This window comes from Musca autumnalis, unplaced genomic scaffold (assembly GCF_047663935.1).
Source record: "Musca autumnalis isolate F117 unplaced genomic scaffold, ASM4766393v1 scaffold_4, whole genome shotgun sequence".
NCBI classification, from domain to species: Eukaryota; Metazoa; Arthropoda; class Insecta; order Diptera; family Muscidae; genus Musca; species Musca autumnalis.
The window spans coordinates 88,368,985-88,384,679 of record NW_027411977.1 but is presented as its reverse complement, the minus strand read 5'-3'; the positions used below and the strand labels follow the sequence as shown (position 1 = coordinate 88,384,679).

At 35.2% G+C, this 15,695-nt stretch overlaps 2 protein-coding genes across 2 annotated transcripts; one reads left to right on the top strand and one right to left on the bottom strand.

Moving 5' to 3' along the window:
* Nucleotides 1-9,403: 9,403 nt before the first annotated feature.
* On the bottom strand, nt 9,404-9,989 carry LOC141402663 (uncharacterized). Its single transcript, XM_073984374.1, has 2 exons — nt 9,922-9,989; nt 9,404-9,854 (listed from the first exon to the last, which is right to left on the bottom strand). The coding sequence occupies exons 1-2, from the start codon at nt 9,931-9,933 to the stop codon at nt 9,465-9,467; spliced, it is 402 nt and encodes a 133-aa protein (XP_073840475.1). The 5' UTR covers nt 9,934-9,989; the 3' UTR covers nt 9,404-9,464.
* A 1,948-nt stretch (nt 9,990-11,937) lies between these two features.
* On the top strand, nt 11,938-12,485 carry LOC141402334 (uncharacterized). Its single transcript, XM_073983303.1, has 2 exons — nt 11,938-12,005; nt 12,073-12,485. Exons 1-2 carry the CDS (start codon nt 11,994-11,996, stop codon nt 12,460-12,462), a joined length of 402 nt encoding a protein of 133 aa, XP_073839404.1. The 5' UTR covers nt 11,938-11,993; the 3' UTR covers nt 12,463-12,485.
* Nucleotides 12,486-15,695: the final 3,210 nt, after the last annotated feature.

The following is a 15,695-nucleotide window of genomic DNA, read 5'->3' as shown; positions in this document are numbered from 1 at the left end:
ACTTAAATCGAATCTGGACAAATATTTCGATACCCAAAATTTGAACCGACTCGATTGATCCGTTCGAGAGTTATCGTGCGCACCAGCCAGCCAGACAGACAGACGGACGGACATTGCTAGATCTACTCAAAATTGTCTGAAACGGATATCGTACAAACATACTTGGGGTCTAAAACCATTATTTCGATGAGGCACATTTTTGGTCGTATCAAAGTGTAAATACCCTCATTAGCCTAAAGGCTGAGGGTATAAAAAGGTTTATCGGGACAAGAAATTCATAATGATATGGTGAATGTGTGATATGTTCTCAAGCTTGTTTGGATCGTTTTAAGCGAAATAAAATGGATTTTAGGCGTCGTTTCATAACTGTTGATGAGACATGGATCCGCCACTATACTCCAGAGACAAAAGAACAATCCAAACAATGGACTGAAGCTGGAGGAAGTGCCCCAAAGAAGGCAAAAACAATTCAATCGGCTGGTAAGGTTATGGCAACGGTTTTTTGGGACTTCAAAGGTACTTTATTGATTGACTATCTGCAAAAGGGTAAAACAATAAATTCAGAGTACTATTGCAACCTTTTGGATCAATTAAATGTACAAATTCGAGAAAACCGTCCTGGCTTACAACACAAAAAATAATTTTTCATCAAGACAACGCACCAGCGCACAAGAGTGTTTTAACAATGGCTAAAATCAACGAATTAAAGTACGAGTTGCTTGACCACCCACCTTATTCTCCTTATTTAGCTCCCAGTGACTTTTACTTGTTCCCAAATCTAAAAAAAAATCCTTGCTGGCAAGCGTTTTACCTCAAATGAAGATGCAATTACAGTTGTAAACCACTATTTTGAAGACCTTGAGGAAAACTATTTTAATCAAGGGATAGAATTGCTAGAAAAGCGTTGGACTAAGTGTATTGAAGTTTCAGGAGATTATATTGAAAAATAAAAATATTTTTGAAAAACTAACTATTCTCTTTCATTAATAGGCTAAGAAGTTTCCGAACCGCCCTCGTATGTATATGGTGTCTATATCTAACTATGTATGTTGACAATTTTTGGTGGGCTAGAAAGGGGGAGGTACCGTTATATAGGGGTTATAATAAAACATGGAAGTATGTCAAACAACTCCTAATTCGGTTAAAAACTATAGCTAAACTCCTCAAAATACCAAAAATCGGTACATAACGTTATATGGAGGCTATACCAAAACTTAGACCTATGTTGAATATTTCTAGTGGATTGTGATCAGTGGGAACTTCAAATGTCATTAACAGCTAGTTCGGAGGTATCGCTATATGTGGGCTATACGAAAATATGAACTTAAATGAACAATTTCTGTTGCAGAATTTTTGTTGGCTTTTAAATTTCAAATTGCAGAAAGTTCTGCCAACAAATATAGCTAAGGTACGGAAAATCGGGAGGTTCGTTTTGGGGCTATACCAAAACCTACGCTCGGTTAAGCATTTTAAGTAAAATTCTCAAAGTACCGAAAATCGTGAGGTACCGTTATATAGGTGACCACTACAACCTTCAAATGTCAAATTACAGCTAGTTCGGTTAAAAATTGAAACTAAAATTACCAAATTACTGAAAATCGGGAGGTACCGTTATATGAAGGCTATATCCAAACATGGACCTATGTTGACAATTTTTGATGGAGAGGTTTTATGAACACTAAGAACTTCAAATGTCAAATTACTGCTAGTTCGGTTTAAAATTGTAGCTAAAATCATCATATTACTGAAAATCGGGAGGTACCGTTATATGGGGGCTTTATCCATACATGGCGCTTTCTTGACAATTTTTGGTGGAGAGGTGTGGTGACCACTAAGAACTTCAAATGTCAAATGTTCAAATTACAGCTAATTCGGTTAAAAATTGTAGGTACAATTCGCAAAATACCGAAAATCGGGAGATACCGTTATATGGGGACTATACCAAAACATGGACCTAAGTTCATAATTTTTCGAATATAAGCTTTTTGGTCACTAAGAACCCTAAATGTCACATTATAGCCAATTCGGTCTAGAAATATGGCTAAAAACGTCAAAATACCGTAAATCGGGGTCTACTGTTATATGGGGGCTATACCAAACCGTGGACCTATGTCCACAAGTTTTGTTATATAAGTTTATTGACACTTAAGAACTCTAAACGTCAAATAACAGCTAAATCGGTCTGAAAATTGCACCTTTCAGACTATATTCTCAGGAAGTATGGATTCGCCCCTGATAAAACTTGAACCGTCGTATGGGGGATAGTAAATACAAGTTGTTGCAATAACAAGTAAAAAAGTATCAGTCGGCTTTGCCGACAGAGATATACCCTCAGCCTGTGTATATTGAAACAATTTTTTTCCAAAATACGTATGTATTTAGGGGGTTTTAAAAATGTTGGGCGTTTGAACAGCCAAAAATATTGATTAGGATTAAAGATCAAATGTTTCGCGGAGGAGATACTAAAAGGAATGAATCTACATTGACCATTATGAAAGTGGATCTCCAGCCACTACATATGGTGCCATAGGGGGTTTTTACACCCTTCGGCTGGTTTCTCAAGATGTATGGACTTGCCTTGAATAAACGTTTACCATCGTAATTGAGGCAGCAAATGCAAGTTGCTTCAACCAAAATCAAAGTGATTCGAGAGCAGGTCTTAAAATGAACTTATCCGAAATTTTGTGTGGGAGGTACCGGATGGAGTGGACAAATATAGTCCATATTTAAACCTGATCTATATCTAGTAGATATATTAGGATGTGTTAAGTATAGACCAATTCGGCCACTCCCTTCAAGAGTTACCGTATGAACAATTTTTCCGAAAATTGTTGAACTTTTGTGGGGGAGGTACCTGAAGGAGTGGACCGATATGGCTTATCTTCAAACTTAAACTATGTTTGGACAAAATATTACTAAGGCCATATTTTGGACCGAATCGGCAGATCCGTTCGAGAGTTATCTTGCGCTCCAAACACCTCACACGGTGTCATAGGGGTTTTTGTAACTTTCATGCTATTTTCTCAGGAAGTATGGACTTGCCCCTAATAAAACTTGTACCGTCGTATGGAGGGCAGTAAATACAAGTTGCTAAAACAAAAATCAAAGCGATTCGAGAGATGGCCCTAAACTGAACTTTTCCGAAATTTTGTGTGGGAGGTACCCGAAGGAGTGGACCTATTGAGACCATATTAAAAGATCATATTCCTCTGGTAGAAAGTATACACTATACAAAGTATGGACCAAATCGGTCACTCCCTTCAAGAGTTATCGTGCGCACAAACTTTCCGAACATTTTCGAACTTTTGTGGGGGAGGTACCGGAAGGAGTGGACCGATGTAGCTCATCTTCGAACTTAAACTAAGTTTGGGCAAAATATTACGAAAACCAAAATTTGAACCGAATCGGTTCATCCGTTCGAGAGTTATCGTGCGCTCCAGCCAGCAGGACAGACAGACAGACGGACAGACAGACGGACGGACATGGCTAGATCGACTCCAAATTGTCTGAAACACATTTCGTCCAAACATACTTGGGGTCTAAAACCATTATTTCGATGAGGCACATTTTCATCGTATCAAAGTGTATATGAGGAAAAGTCAAAATTTTTTAGTTTCCATGAAGCCAAGGTTTGCACTATTATAATACGCGAACTATTGTAGTTTACCAGTAACTATGACTATTGCTGGATTAATTTAGATGTTTTTGTACAAAGCTCAAAAGTTTAGCAAAAAAATGTAATTTACGTGGTAGTTACGACCGCGTAAAAGAAAAACATAGGTAAAAACACGTTGAAGCTAAACAGGTTTTTTACATTGGTATTCGATTTCTGATTAAACCATTCAAATGACGGACATCTGTCCAAAGTAAAAGTAGGAGAATACAAAATGAAGATTACACTTCTAATGTACCACTTTCCAAAATTTCCACTGCATCCACCTTTTATGGATGCTGACATTTTGAAGCCGGATTTCAGGTGTTTTTTGTATTTTTTATGTAACTGGGACGCGCATTCGGATATTTCGAAAAACCAATTATAGGATTAAAGAACTCGCGATTTCGCATAATCTGATATGTATATTGAGTATGTGCCCACACAGCAGCAGAGTAATCTACTGCCAAAGGCCAAAATTTAGTGCGATATTTTTTCTAAAAAACCTATTTTTTGGGTACAGTATTTACAATATCGTTTTGAGTGTGCTGGTACCCCGCGATATTTTAGTTTTTCGACGATCCGGATCATATGAATCACAGATCGTAAAAATCCATCTACTAGAACGGCGGAAATGGCTACTGCAAAAATTGAAAAATTTGCGAAAAATGTTTTTCAAAATATCGCTGACTAATTCGCGTTTTATGTGGATCGTTTCCATTTCAATGAAGAAAGTGAATCATCACTCGCGTTTGTGCGAAAACAGCGGTTTGAAAAATTTATTGGCATGGGAGCTGTATCCGATTTATCCAAAAAATACTGTGTGATGCTACATCCACGGTTCTTGATGGATTTTATTGAAATATGTTTAGATCGATGTATTTTTTTACGGTTGATAGTGAAATCGGATGCGCATAAAAAGTGTATGCACTTTGGGCAAATTATAAGCATTATACAGTTTTTTGTACACTAAACTGTAGACGATGCTACATCTTAGCGGCCAAAGTAAATCCTGGCAAATGTGTACAAATTAAAAGAGAAGAATTCGCTGTATTGGTAAACCGCATGCGCATCAAGTGATTTTGAGGATTTCGCGATTTACACGCATTTCAAAATGAACATTACCCGATACAATTATATTTCAAGATTATACCCCATTTAAAGGAACCCAACATTTATTTGAAAGATATCCATATCTTCTGCTAGATGTTAGCGTGTTTTCGAGAAGTGATTAGAATGAAAAATGTGATTTATTGCGTGAAATTAAACTAAAATAGAAGAAAAACTCCGACCTATTGTTCTTAGATTTTGTTCAACTAACTCACAAAATAAATTTTAATAAATATTTTCTTTTACAAAAATTTTATAAATTTCCTCAATATATTTTTTGTTTTTTGCTATAATATGCAAACCGCTAAACGGATTTGTATAGTTTTGGTTTCATTTGAATCTTCGCGATGTTTAGATTACGTACATATTTTTTATATATTTTTCAGATGCATAAACAGCTTGAATTTTATTAGAACAAGTTGTAAACTACCAATTGTTTTGAATGCTTTCCTAATTTCCGCGAAAATTTACAACTTTTTCACTAAAGTTATGGGACCTCAGTAAACATATAGTATGTAGGGAGCCCCTATTTTAAGAGTTTCTCAATATAATGATTAGAGCCTTTTAAAGATTTTTTTCTTTTTATCAGAATTGAAACCGCCATAACTTTTGCGCGCAACAACCAAAATTAGTATCTCGAACAGATTTAAGAATGGGATTTTTTTCCCAATCTATGTACCAAAAATCTTTCATGTAGCTTAAAAAAATTTTTTAATTTTTTTTTATGGAAAACTAAAAAATTTTGTCTTTTCTTCATATACCCTTCTTAGCCTAAAGGCTGAGGGTATAAAAATCAAAGCGATTCGAGAGCAGGTCCAAAACTGTACTTTTCCGAAATTTTGTGTGGGAGGTACGCGAACGAGTGGACCGATTGAGTCCATATTTAAACTTCATCTAAGTCTGCTAGAACTTTCACGATGTACAAGAGTTATCGTGCGCACAAATTTTCCGAAAATTTTCGAACTTTTGTGGGGGAGGTACCGGAAGGAGTGGACCGATATAGCCCATCTTCGAACTTAAACTAAGTTTGGACAAAATATTATGAAAGCCAAATTTTGAATCGAATCGGTTGCTCCGTTCGAGAGTTATCGTGCGCACCAGCCAGCTAGACAGACAGACGAACGGACATGGCTAAATCAACTCAAAATTGTCTGAAACACATTTCGTCCAAACATACTTGGGGTCTAAAACCATTATTTCGATGAGGCACATTTTGCCCGTATGAAAGTGTATATACCCTCGTTAGCATAAATGCTGAGGGTATAAAAACGAAAAGTTCTAGAACAGAGAAGCCACTACATAGTCGATACGTCCGAAGATCTGCTTTACCACCAGTGAAACCAGGTAACGTAATTTGGTGACTATGTGGGTTCGAGTCCTTGGCTTTCCTTTTTCACTTGCAAATAATTTCCGATCATCAAGCTTAACTCTAAACGAGAAAATTAATAAAAAGACATTTTTTCTTCTTCTAATTTTAAATTAAACATATTCTCATTTTATATAAAAACTTAGATATTTAAAAAAAATTCATTCGTGTAAAGATTACACTGTAAACAACTGTGACTTATACGGAAAATTATAACAAAAAAACACATTTTTACCCGTGTAATTTCATTATATTTCAAAAGGTGTTAAACGGACGGGATTGGACGGTTATGAAATAATATGGGCATTCCCATTGGGCAAAAATTTGTAAAATTGAGTTTTCCATTTAAAAAAATCATAAAATGTTTTTAATGCTACATCAATGATTTTTTGTACAAAGATTAAGAAAAACATCGTCATTCGAAATCTGTTTTTGTAACTAACCTTGATAGTTGCGCACAAAATATACGACCGTTTTAACTTTAATGTTTAGGAAAAAAATTTAAAGAAATGCGGTCTGATATGTCATTACCTTCCGAAATCCCTGAGTGAATCGTGCTAAAATAGTTGCTTTTACAGAAATGCTTTCAAAACTTATGGTATAGTACAATTTTTCGCGGGTTACAATACCCCATACCTCACTTTCAACATATGTTAATTTTCTACAATAAGGCCCATATATGAACTGAATGAGGCCACTCCGAGGCATCTTGCTGCGAATATAAGACACAGTGGCTTAGCGGGCGTTAAAAAGTTCTCGTCCACTAATGTTGGAATTTCACTAAAATTTATTAACTGAGAAAAAATAAAACCTACCTAACAAAAACAATGAACCCAATATCTTTATAAAATTTCCGAGAAATAACTTAGGAAACGTGATAGACCCATAGTTACTTTTAAGGATTAACATAGAATCACATTTTCAGTCGATTTATGCATGTCCTTCGGTTCGTACAGGTCGCATTGATTGTCGGATTAAGCTGAAAATTTGCGAAAATTATAGAACATTAACTTCCCTTCAGGGAAGTTGTCCCCTGAAGGGACAAGGGAGACTTCTCTCAAATCAATGAGTGCACCCCGATTTATATTAGCTCAGTGATATGGGACCTACTGTTTATCGCCGAGTCCGAACGGCGTGTCTTAAGATGCCACATTGTAGACAAGTTTTATATGGATGGTGTTGAAAGTGGCTGAAAGTTGCACACCCCCAACGAAGACTAAATACCAAATTTCAGCCATACCAAATTTCAGCCATTTCCATTAAAATAGGTATTCGGTGGAATATTAAAGCCACAACCTTCAAAATACCGAAAATAAAGAATTACCGTTGAAGGGGGCTGTACTAAGGCGTGGACCTGTACCGACAAGTTTCTGGGGGAAAGTTTTATACCCCCAACGGAGACTAAAACCAAATATCATTCATTTCTGCCGAATATTGAGGCCACAACCTTAAAAACACCGAAAATCGGGAGTTAAGTTCTTTGGGGGCTATATAAAAGGGTGGACTTATACCAACAAATTTCATATGAAACGTTTAATACCCCAAATGAAGACCAAATACCAAATTTCAGCCATTTCGGTGGATTAATGTGCCCACAATCTTCAAAATACCGAAAATCGGAGGAACTGTTCTATGGGGGCTATATGAGGGCGTGGACCTATAGCTATAAATTTCACTGCGATAATAAGGCTAAACCTTCAAAATACCGAAAATCGGGAGGTATATGGAAACGTGGACATATATAAACATTTTACTAAACATTTTTCAGCCGTGGCAAAATACCCATCAGAAATGTTGGCAACATTTCCTGAGTATTTCAACCATATAAAACTTCTGTACAATGTGGTGTCTTAAGGCACGCCGTTCGGACTCGGCGATAAACAGTAGGTCCCATATCATTGAGCTAAATATGAATTGATATGATACATATATATTACTTTCCTCCTGAAATTTTTCGGTATAGGTCCATGTCTTCATATAGCCCCCATAGAACGGTACCTCCCGATTTTAGGTATTTTAGGCTTCGGTTTTTTCGGTTTATATTCGCAGATGTTCAATATTCACTAAATTTATTTTTATTGCCACGGAAAATCAACTAAGTATAAAAAAATCTTGAAGTACTAACCTCAACAAAAACATATCTACAGGATCTATAGAGATTGGGTATATAAATTGCATATTATAGCAACAACAAAAGAGAAAAACATGTTGTTGAAATATTATTTCACTAAACTCCCATACAATAATAAATGTACTCTGCTAAAACTTCTTCAAGAAATATGGTTTACAATCACATTAAAAAGCCAGTCATTCGCGAATTAAATAAAATCAGTTGATGCGCATCCGCTTTTGGATACAGCGAATCAATCTCTTTCAATATACACCTATTTCAAATTGTTTCTTCAAAAACCGCGGATTTGCCTCCACAGTCTATTTCTTGTAAAAGGTCTATATTACTCGCGTATCTCTGTAATGTACTACACGCTTTTCGTAAATATATTTAATCGCGAATGAAAGATGCCATAAAAGTTAAAATTTTCAAAGAAAATCGCGGCTTAGTACGCGGATTTGCCAAAATATATTTTTGCAGATTTATCTATTTTCAAGGTATCTATGTCCACGCAATTCACGCGAATGTTACACGCAAAAAATAGTTTTGTTTTTAAGAACATTACATTAAACGAAGTAAAATCACGAGTTCTACAATCCTATTATGAGTTTGGAAAATTATCTCAGTGCGCGTCCGGATTATTAAAAAAATTCAAAAAACCCCGAAGTTCCGGCTTCAAAATATCAGCATCAATTTTAGGAGGTATCGATGCCCGTGGAGTACTCTTTGAGTTTTTCTTTGGGCATAGGTCTATAAAATGTTACGTTAAGTCAGAAATCGGAAGGGAACATATGAAAAGTTGTTGGCTTCAACCCATTTTTACTGTAGCCAACACAGCTTTCACGTAAATTACTTTTAATGGTCGACATAATGGGATCCCTCCTAAAACACTTCATTTCAAAGAATTTCTGTCATACTATACAGAATATGTTAACAGTTCGCGAACCCTGAAAGGGTGAAACTCGGATTCATCGATTGTAAAACATTTTTGGTTTTTACCATACACCCTTTCTGTCTAAAGGCAGAGCATATAAAAAAGAGAAAATAATGCGGTATTATTTTCACGCAGAAAATAACATTTCTTAAACATTGACGTATCGTTTCTCAACTCTTATGTAAAGGAGAAGCCTAAGAAAGTAGATAATTCTATCAAAATAAAACGAAATTTTTTTTTAAATAAATATTTTATTTGTACTAGTTATTACTTCCAATTTCGATTCAAGCTTTTACAAGAAAACTGGGGCTGGAGCAGCAGCATAAGTCAAGGGTGCAGAGTAACCGAAGGGAGCGGCATAGGTAGCTGCGTATTTGGCAACTACGGGAGCAGAGTAGGCAGCAGCAACTGGTGAAGTGTAAGCAGCAGCTAGAGGGGTAGCGAAAGTCTTGGCAACAACTGGAGCAGCAAAAGTTTTAGCTACTACTGGAGCGGCAACGGGAGCAACAACTGGAGCGGTGGCAATTCCATTGTAGTTACGAGCAATATACTGGCTGCTGGTGGCAGTGACAAATGGAGCAGGGGCAGCAGCAACAACAGCAGCTGGGGCGGTATAAGCCAAAGGAGTAACCAAACCTGGCTTGGCAGCAGCACAGGCAATCATGGCGAAAATGACAACAACCTAATTTAAAAGTAAAAATATCTTTAGTTCACAATTTCCAATACCATTTCATAATTGCAATACTTACGAATTTGAACATTTTGGTATAGTGTGATTGTTGGATTACTCTGAAGGGTAGAGAACTTCTGATGTTATTCTCCGATTAACTTAAACTATTTATAGGAAATTGAAATTGTTTTAAAATAGTGTTTCATTAAACCGTTATATCACCGGTATTGTTTTACGTTTAATGAATAACAAATTTTGATTTCAACGTAGGTATTCATTATTCATTAAAATGCTTAAAACATTGTTAACATTATGTAAAACTGATGGTACAATATACAGTGCTTGTATATTGTATTGATGTCCACTCTTAATTGACGTCATTACTGTTCTTGAAATTTAACAATAATATAATGTAACATTCTTGTAATTGTAATACCGCTCATTTACCCAAGAGTGGCATAACTCAAAAAATGCGTTTTCTAAGTTAGTAATTTCTATTTTTTCTACGACTTCTATTTTATCTTGTCTCAAATTTTCATGCTCATATCTCTAAAACTCATCGAGTTACAGCTCATTTACTACGGGTTTGGCCTAATTCAACAAAAAAGTTTTTTGAGTTTATGAACACTAAACCACTTCAAATCATGCTTGATCTTGCAAAATGTTTGCAAAATATGGTGCAAGTAGTTATTTTATTTTTTGCGTAATATCTTTTTAAGTTGAGAAGTCAAAGAAGAGAATTATCAGTATAAGCCATTTTCTTCAAATAACCCCCATAGAAGCGTACTTCCCGATTTTCGATATTTTGAAGGTTGTGTCATCAATATCCCATCGACACGGATGATATTTAATATTCCGTTGGTGGTATAAAACTTTCCACCTGAAATGTTCCGGTATTGTTCCATGTTTTTGTATTGCCCCCATAGAAAGATCCCTCCCAATTTTTGGGATTTTGAAAGTTTTAGCCACATTATTCAACGGGAATAAATGAAATTTGGTATTTAGTCATCGCTGGAGTTACGTAACTTTCCTCCAGAAATTTATCGGTACAGGTCAACGTATTATACATCCTCCATAGAACGGTGCCCCCGATGTTGTTAACTATCCAAATCCAGACTATCCAGATTTAAGTCTAGTCGGTATTGCCCAATTTTATGTATTTCGCTCAATTCGGAAAATAGTAAATATTGGTCCATGTTTTGGAAAGACAAAAATGAAGGGAGTTATTTCAGTTGAGATATATGTACTACTCCTGCAATAAAAGGAAAAGTTTCATAAACGAAATAAAACTAATTGTTCCTATTCACTTCAATAAAGTTCGTGGTGGAGGGTATAAAAAGTTCGGCCCGGCCGAACTTAACTCTTTTTTTACTTGTTTATTTTACTAAAGGCTCCCCTTTTTAATATATCTATACACATCGCTCATTTACTCAAAAAATCAAGTTTCGAGAAAAACGCGTTTTAAGTTGGCGATTGAAATTTGACTTCCCAACTTAAAAAGATATTACGCAAAAAATAAAATAACTACTTGCACCATATTTTGCAAACAGCTAACCATATATCAGTGATATATTTCTATGCAAGATCAAGCATGATTTGAAGTGGTTTAGTGTTCATAAACTCAAAAAACTTTTTTGTTGAATTAGGCCAAACCCGTAGTAAATGAGCTGTAACTCGATGAGTTTTAGAGATATGAGTATGAAAATTTGAAACAATATAAAGTCGAAGTCGTAGAAAAAACAGAAATTTCTAACTTAGAAAACGCATTTTTTGAGTTATGCCACTCTTTGGTAAATGAGCGATATTATAATTACAAGAATGTTACATTATATTATTGTTAAATTTCAAGAACAGTAATGACGTCAATTAAGAGTGGACACCAATACAATATACAAGCACTATATATTGTACCATCAGTTTAACATACTGTTAACAATGTTTTAAGCATTTTAATGAATAATGAATACCTACGTTGAAATCACCTCAAAATTTGTTATTCATTAAACGTAAAGCAATACCGGTGATATAGCGGTTTAATTAAACACTATTTTAAAACAATTTCAATTTGCTATAAATAGTTAAAGTTAATCGGAGAATAACATCAGAAGTTCTCTACCCTTCAGAGTAATCCAACAATCACACTATACCAAAATGTTCAAATTCGTAAGTATTGCAATTATGAAATGTTATTGGAAATTGTGAACTAAAGATGTTTTTACTTTTAAATTAGGTTGTTGTCATTTTCGCCATGATTGCCTGTGCTGCTGCCAAGCCAGGTTTGGTTACTCCTTTGGCTTATACCGCCCCAGCTGCTGTTGTTGCTGCTGCCCCTGCTCCATTTGTCACTGCCACCAGCAGCCAATATATTGCTCGTAACTACAATGGAATTGCCACCGCTCCAGTTGTTGCTCCCGTTGCCGCTCCAGTAGTAGCTAAAACTTTTGCTGCTCCAGTTGTTGCCAAGACTTTCGCTACCCCTCTAGCTGCTGCTTACACTTCACCAGTTGCTGCTGCCTACTCTGCTCCCGTAGTTGCCAAATACGCAGCTACCTATGCCGCTCCCTTCGGTTACTCTGCACCCTTGACTTATGCTGCTGCTCCAGCCCCAGTTTTCTTGTAAAAGCTTGAATCGAAATTGGAAGTAATAACTAGTACAAATAAAATATTTATTAAAAAATGTTTCGTTTTATTTTGATAGAATTATCTACTTTCTTAGGCTTCTCCTTTACATAAGAGTTGCGAAACGATACGTCAATGTTTAAGAAATGTTATTTTCTGCGTGAAAATAATACCGCATTATTTTCTCTTTTTTATAAGCTCTGCCTTTAGGAAAAAAAATGTTTTACAATTGATGAATCCGAGTTTCACCCTTTCTGGATTCGCGAACTGTTAACATATTGTAAATAGTATGACAGAAATACTTTAAAATTAAGTGTTTTAGGAGGGATCCCATTATCGACCATTAAAAGTAATTTACGTGGAAGCTGTGTTGGAGCCGACAAGTTTTTTACGTTCCCGTCAGATTTCTGACATAACCTTTCAATTTATAGACAAATGCCCAAAGAAAGGCTCAAGTAATACTCCATGGGCAACATGATACTAGTGTATGATTTTTCGATTTATCCACCTAAAATTGATGCTGACATTTTGAAGCCGGAATTTCGGGGTTTTTAATTTTTTAATAATCCGAACTCGCAAAAAGGTAGTATTCAAAACTTACAATAAGATTATAGAACTTGTGATTTTACATTCTTACATTCTGATTTTACGATCTCATGAGTGTGCTCCGTACAGCATCCTAGTAACTGAAGTCTAAAGGCCAACATTTGATGCGTGAATTTTCTTAAAAAAAACTATTTTTTGCGTGTAACATTTACAAGTGTCATTCAATTTCCTTTGAACCTCGCGTGAATTTAGTTTTTTTACGAGACGGATCTAATGAGCCCTTCCGCGTTCGAATCCATCCACTAAAACGGTGGATATACGTACCTTGAAAATAGATAAATCTGCAAAAAATATATTTTGGCAAATCCGGGTACTAAGCCGCGATTTTCTTTGAAAATGTTTACTTATATGGAATCTTTTATTCGCAATTAAAATATTTACGAAAAACGTGTCATACATTACAGAGATAAGCGAGTAATATAGGTCTTTTACCAGAAATAGAATGTAGAGGCAAATCCGCGGTTTCTGAAGAAACAATTTGAAATAGGTGTATATTGACGTATTTTTGGTGTGTGGTACGGAGATCGGATGCGCATCAAAATCGTATGCACATTGCGCAACTTTTACCCACTTTAAGGTTATATGCATTGTGTGATGCAACTGACTGCACACTTGGGACGCTGAGTGAAACATTGAAATATGCATAAATATTGAAAGATATTGATTCGCTGTATCCAAAAGCGGATGCGCATCAACTGATTTTATTTAATTCGCGAATGACTGGCTTTTTAATATGATTGTAAACCATATTTCTTGAAGAAGTTTTAGCAGAGTACATTTATTATTGTATGGGATTTTAATGAAATAATATTTCAACAACATGTTTTTCTCTTTTGTTGTTGCTATAATATGCAATTTATATACCCAATCCTGTAGATTTTTTTTGAGGTTTGTATCTACTCTGGTGAAGAATAATATGGATTTACTTCAAGATTTTTTTTATTATTAGTTGATTTTCCGCGACAATAAAAATAAATTTAGTGAATATTAAACATCTGCGAATATATATGGAATGCTGTAGCATACATTTTCTTATAAAAACAAATGACTTTTTTAAATATTTTTCGTTAAATAAGAATAAAGACAGAAAATTTTCATTAACTTCTATACCAAAACTCGTAGATGTGCAAGCAAAAAAAAAACATTTTTTTGAATTTTTTTCAAATGGATTTGCAAAATAAATTTGGTTTTTAACATAGACTTATGAATGTATAGGCAAAGAAATCCTCTCAGTCAAATTCTCTCATTGAGTGAGAATTGCGTCAGTTGACGAGGTACTCAATTTTTAAAATGGCAATAAGTATACATTTTAAACTATTTATGATGGTAAAAGACAATACGAGGGGCAAAGTACCGTTATCAAGAATTAAAAATTTAAATTTGATAACAAAAATATAAATTCTTAATATTTGGTAGAGTAAATCTCTTGATTGCCACCTATTGCCACTTTGGCTCTTGATTTCCGTTAATTGGATGCGTGTTTAGTGCATCGAATACATAAAATCGGGCGAAAATATGTATGAGAGCTATATGCAGAACTAACCCGATTCTTTTCAAAATCGGTAAACGGAAAAAGGTCATAAGAAAACATCCCATGTTAAATTTGAAGGCTATTTTTTAAAAAATTTACCGATTTATAGCAAAATCGGTGAAAGATATACATGGAGGCTATATCCAAAACAGTTCCGATTTTTGCGAAATCAAATCAAAATCGGTAAAACTGAACAGTGGCCTGAGTACACATCCCATGTTAAACTTGAAGGCTATTCATCAAAAATTGAGCGATTTATAGCAAAATCGGGAAAAGATATACATATATGGGAGCTATATCCAAAATTGAACCGATATTTATGAAAATCGGTGAAACTACTCAGGGGCTTAATATCACATATAAAATTTGAAGGCTATTCGATTAAAAATGTCCGAGTTATAGCAAAATCGAGGAAAGATATATATGGGGGCTATATCCAAATCTGAACCGATTTTTATGAAAATCAATAGAGCTACTTAGGTGCGTTAGAAAATATTACATACTAAATTTAAAGGCTATTCGATCAAAATTGACCGAGTTATAGCAAAATCGGGGAAAGATATATATGGGTGATATATCCAAATCTGAACCGATATGGACCAAAGTTGAAATTTTTCATTACTATGCCCTTATAAGTACTTGTGCAAAAATTCATGAACCTACGTCAACTCCTTCTATTTTTGTCCGCTTTTGTAAGGAAGCGGGAACACTGTGCGATGTCGGTACGATTGTTTTGCTGGGCTGTTATTCCCTAAATTTTCATCGGTCTCATTGTCTCACCATCACATTGACAATGTATCCAGCGTTGTCAGTATTGGGGATTTTTCCCCAAATTGGGAAATTTTTATTTGAAATGGGGAAAAAAATGTCGACTTGGGGAATTGGGAAAATGTTGAGGAAATCTGAAAAATATGTGGGGATTTTTGGGGAATTTCTTTTTTGACTAATTACACTGTGAGGTGAAAGACTGAAAAACGTCATATTGTGGTGCGGCTCATAAAATAAAGGACGAAAAGGACATTGAAGGAAGCGAGTTAGAAGGTCGAAGTGCTCTACGAAAATAATCCTCATTCGATTTGACTGAAGACATGCCACCT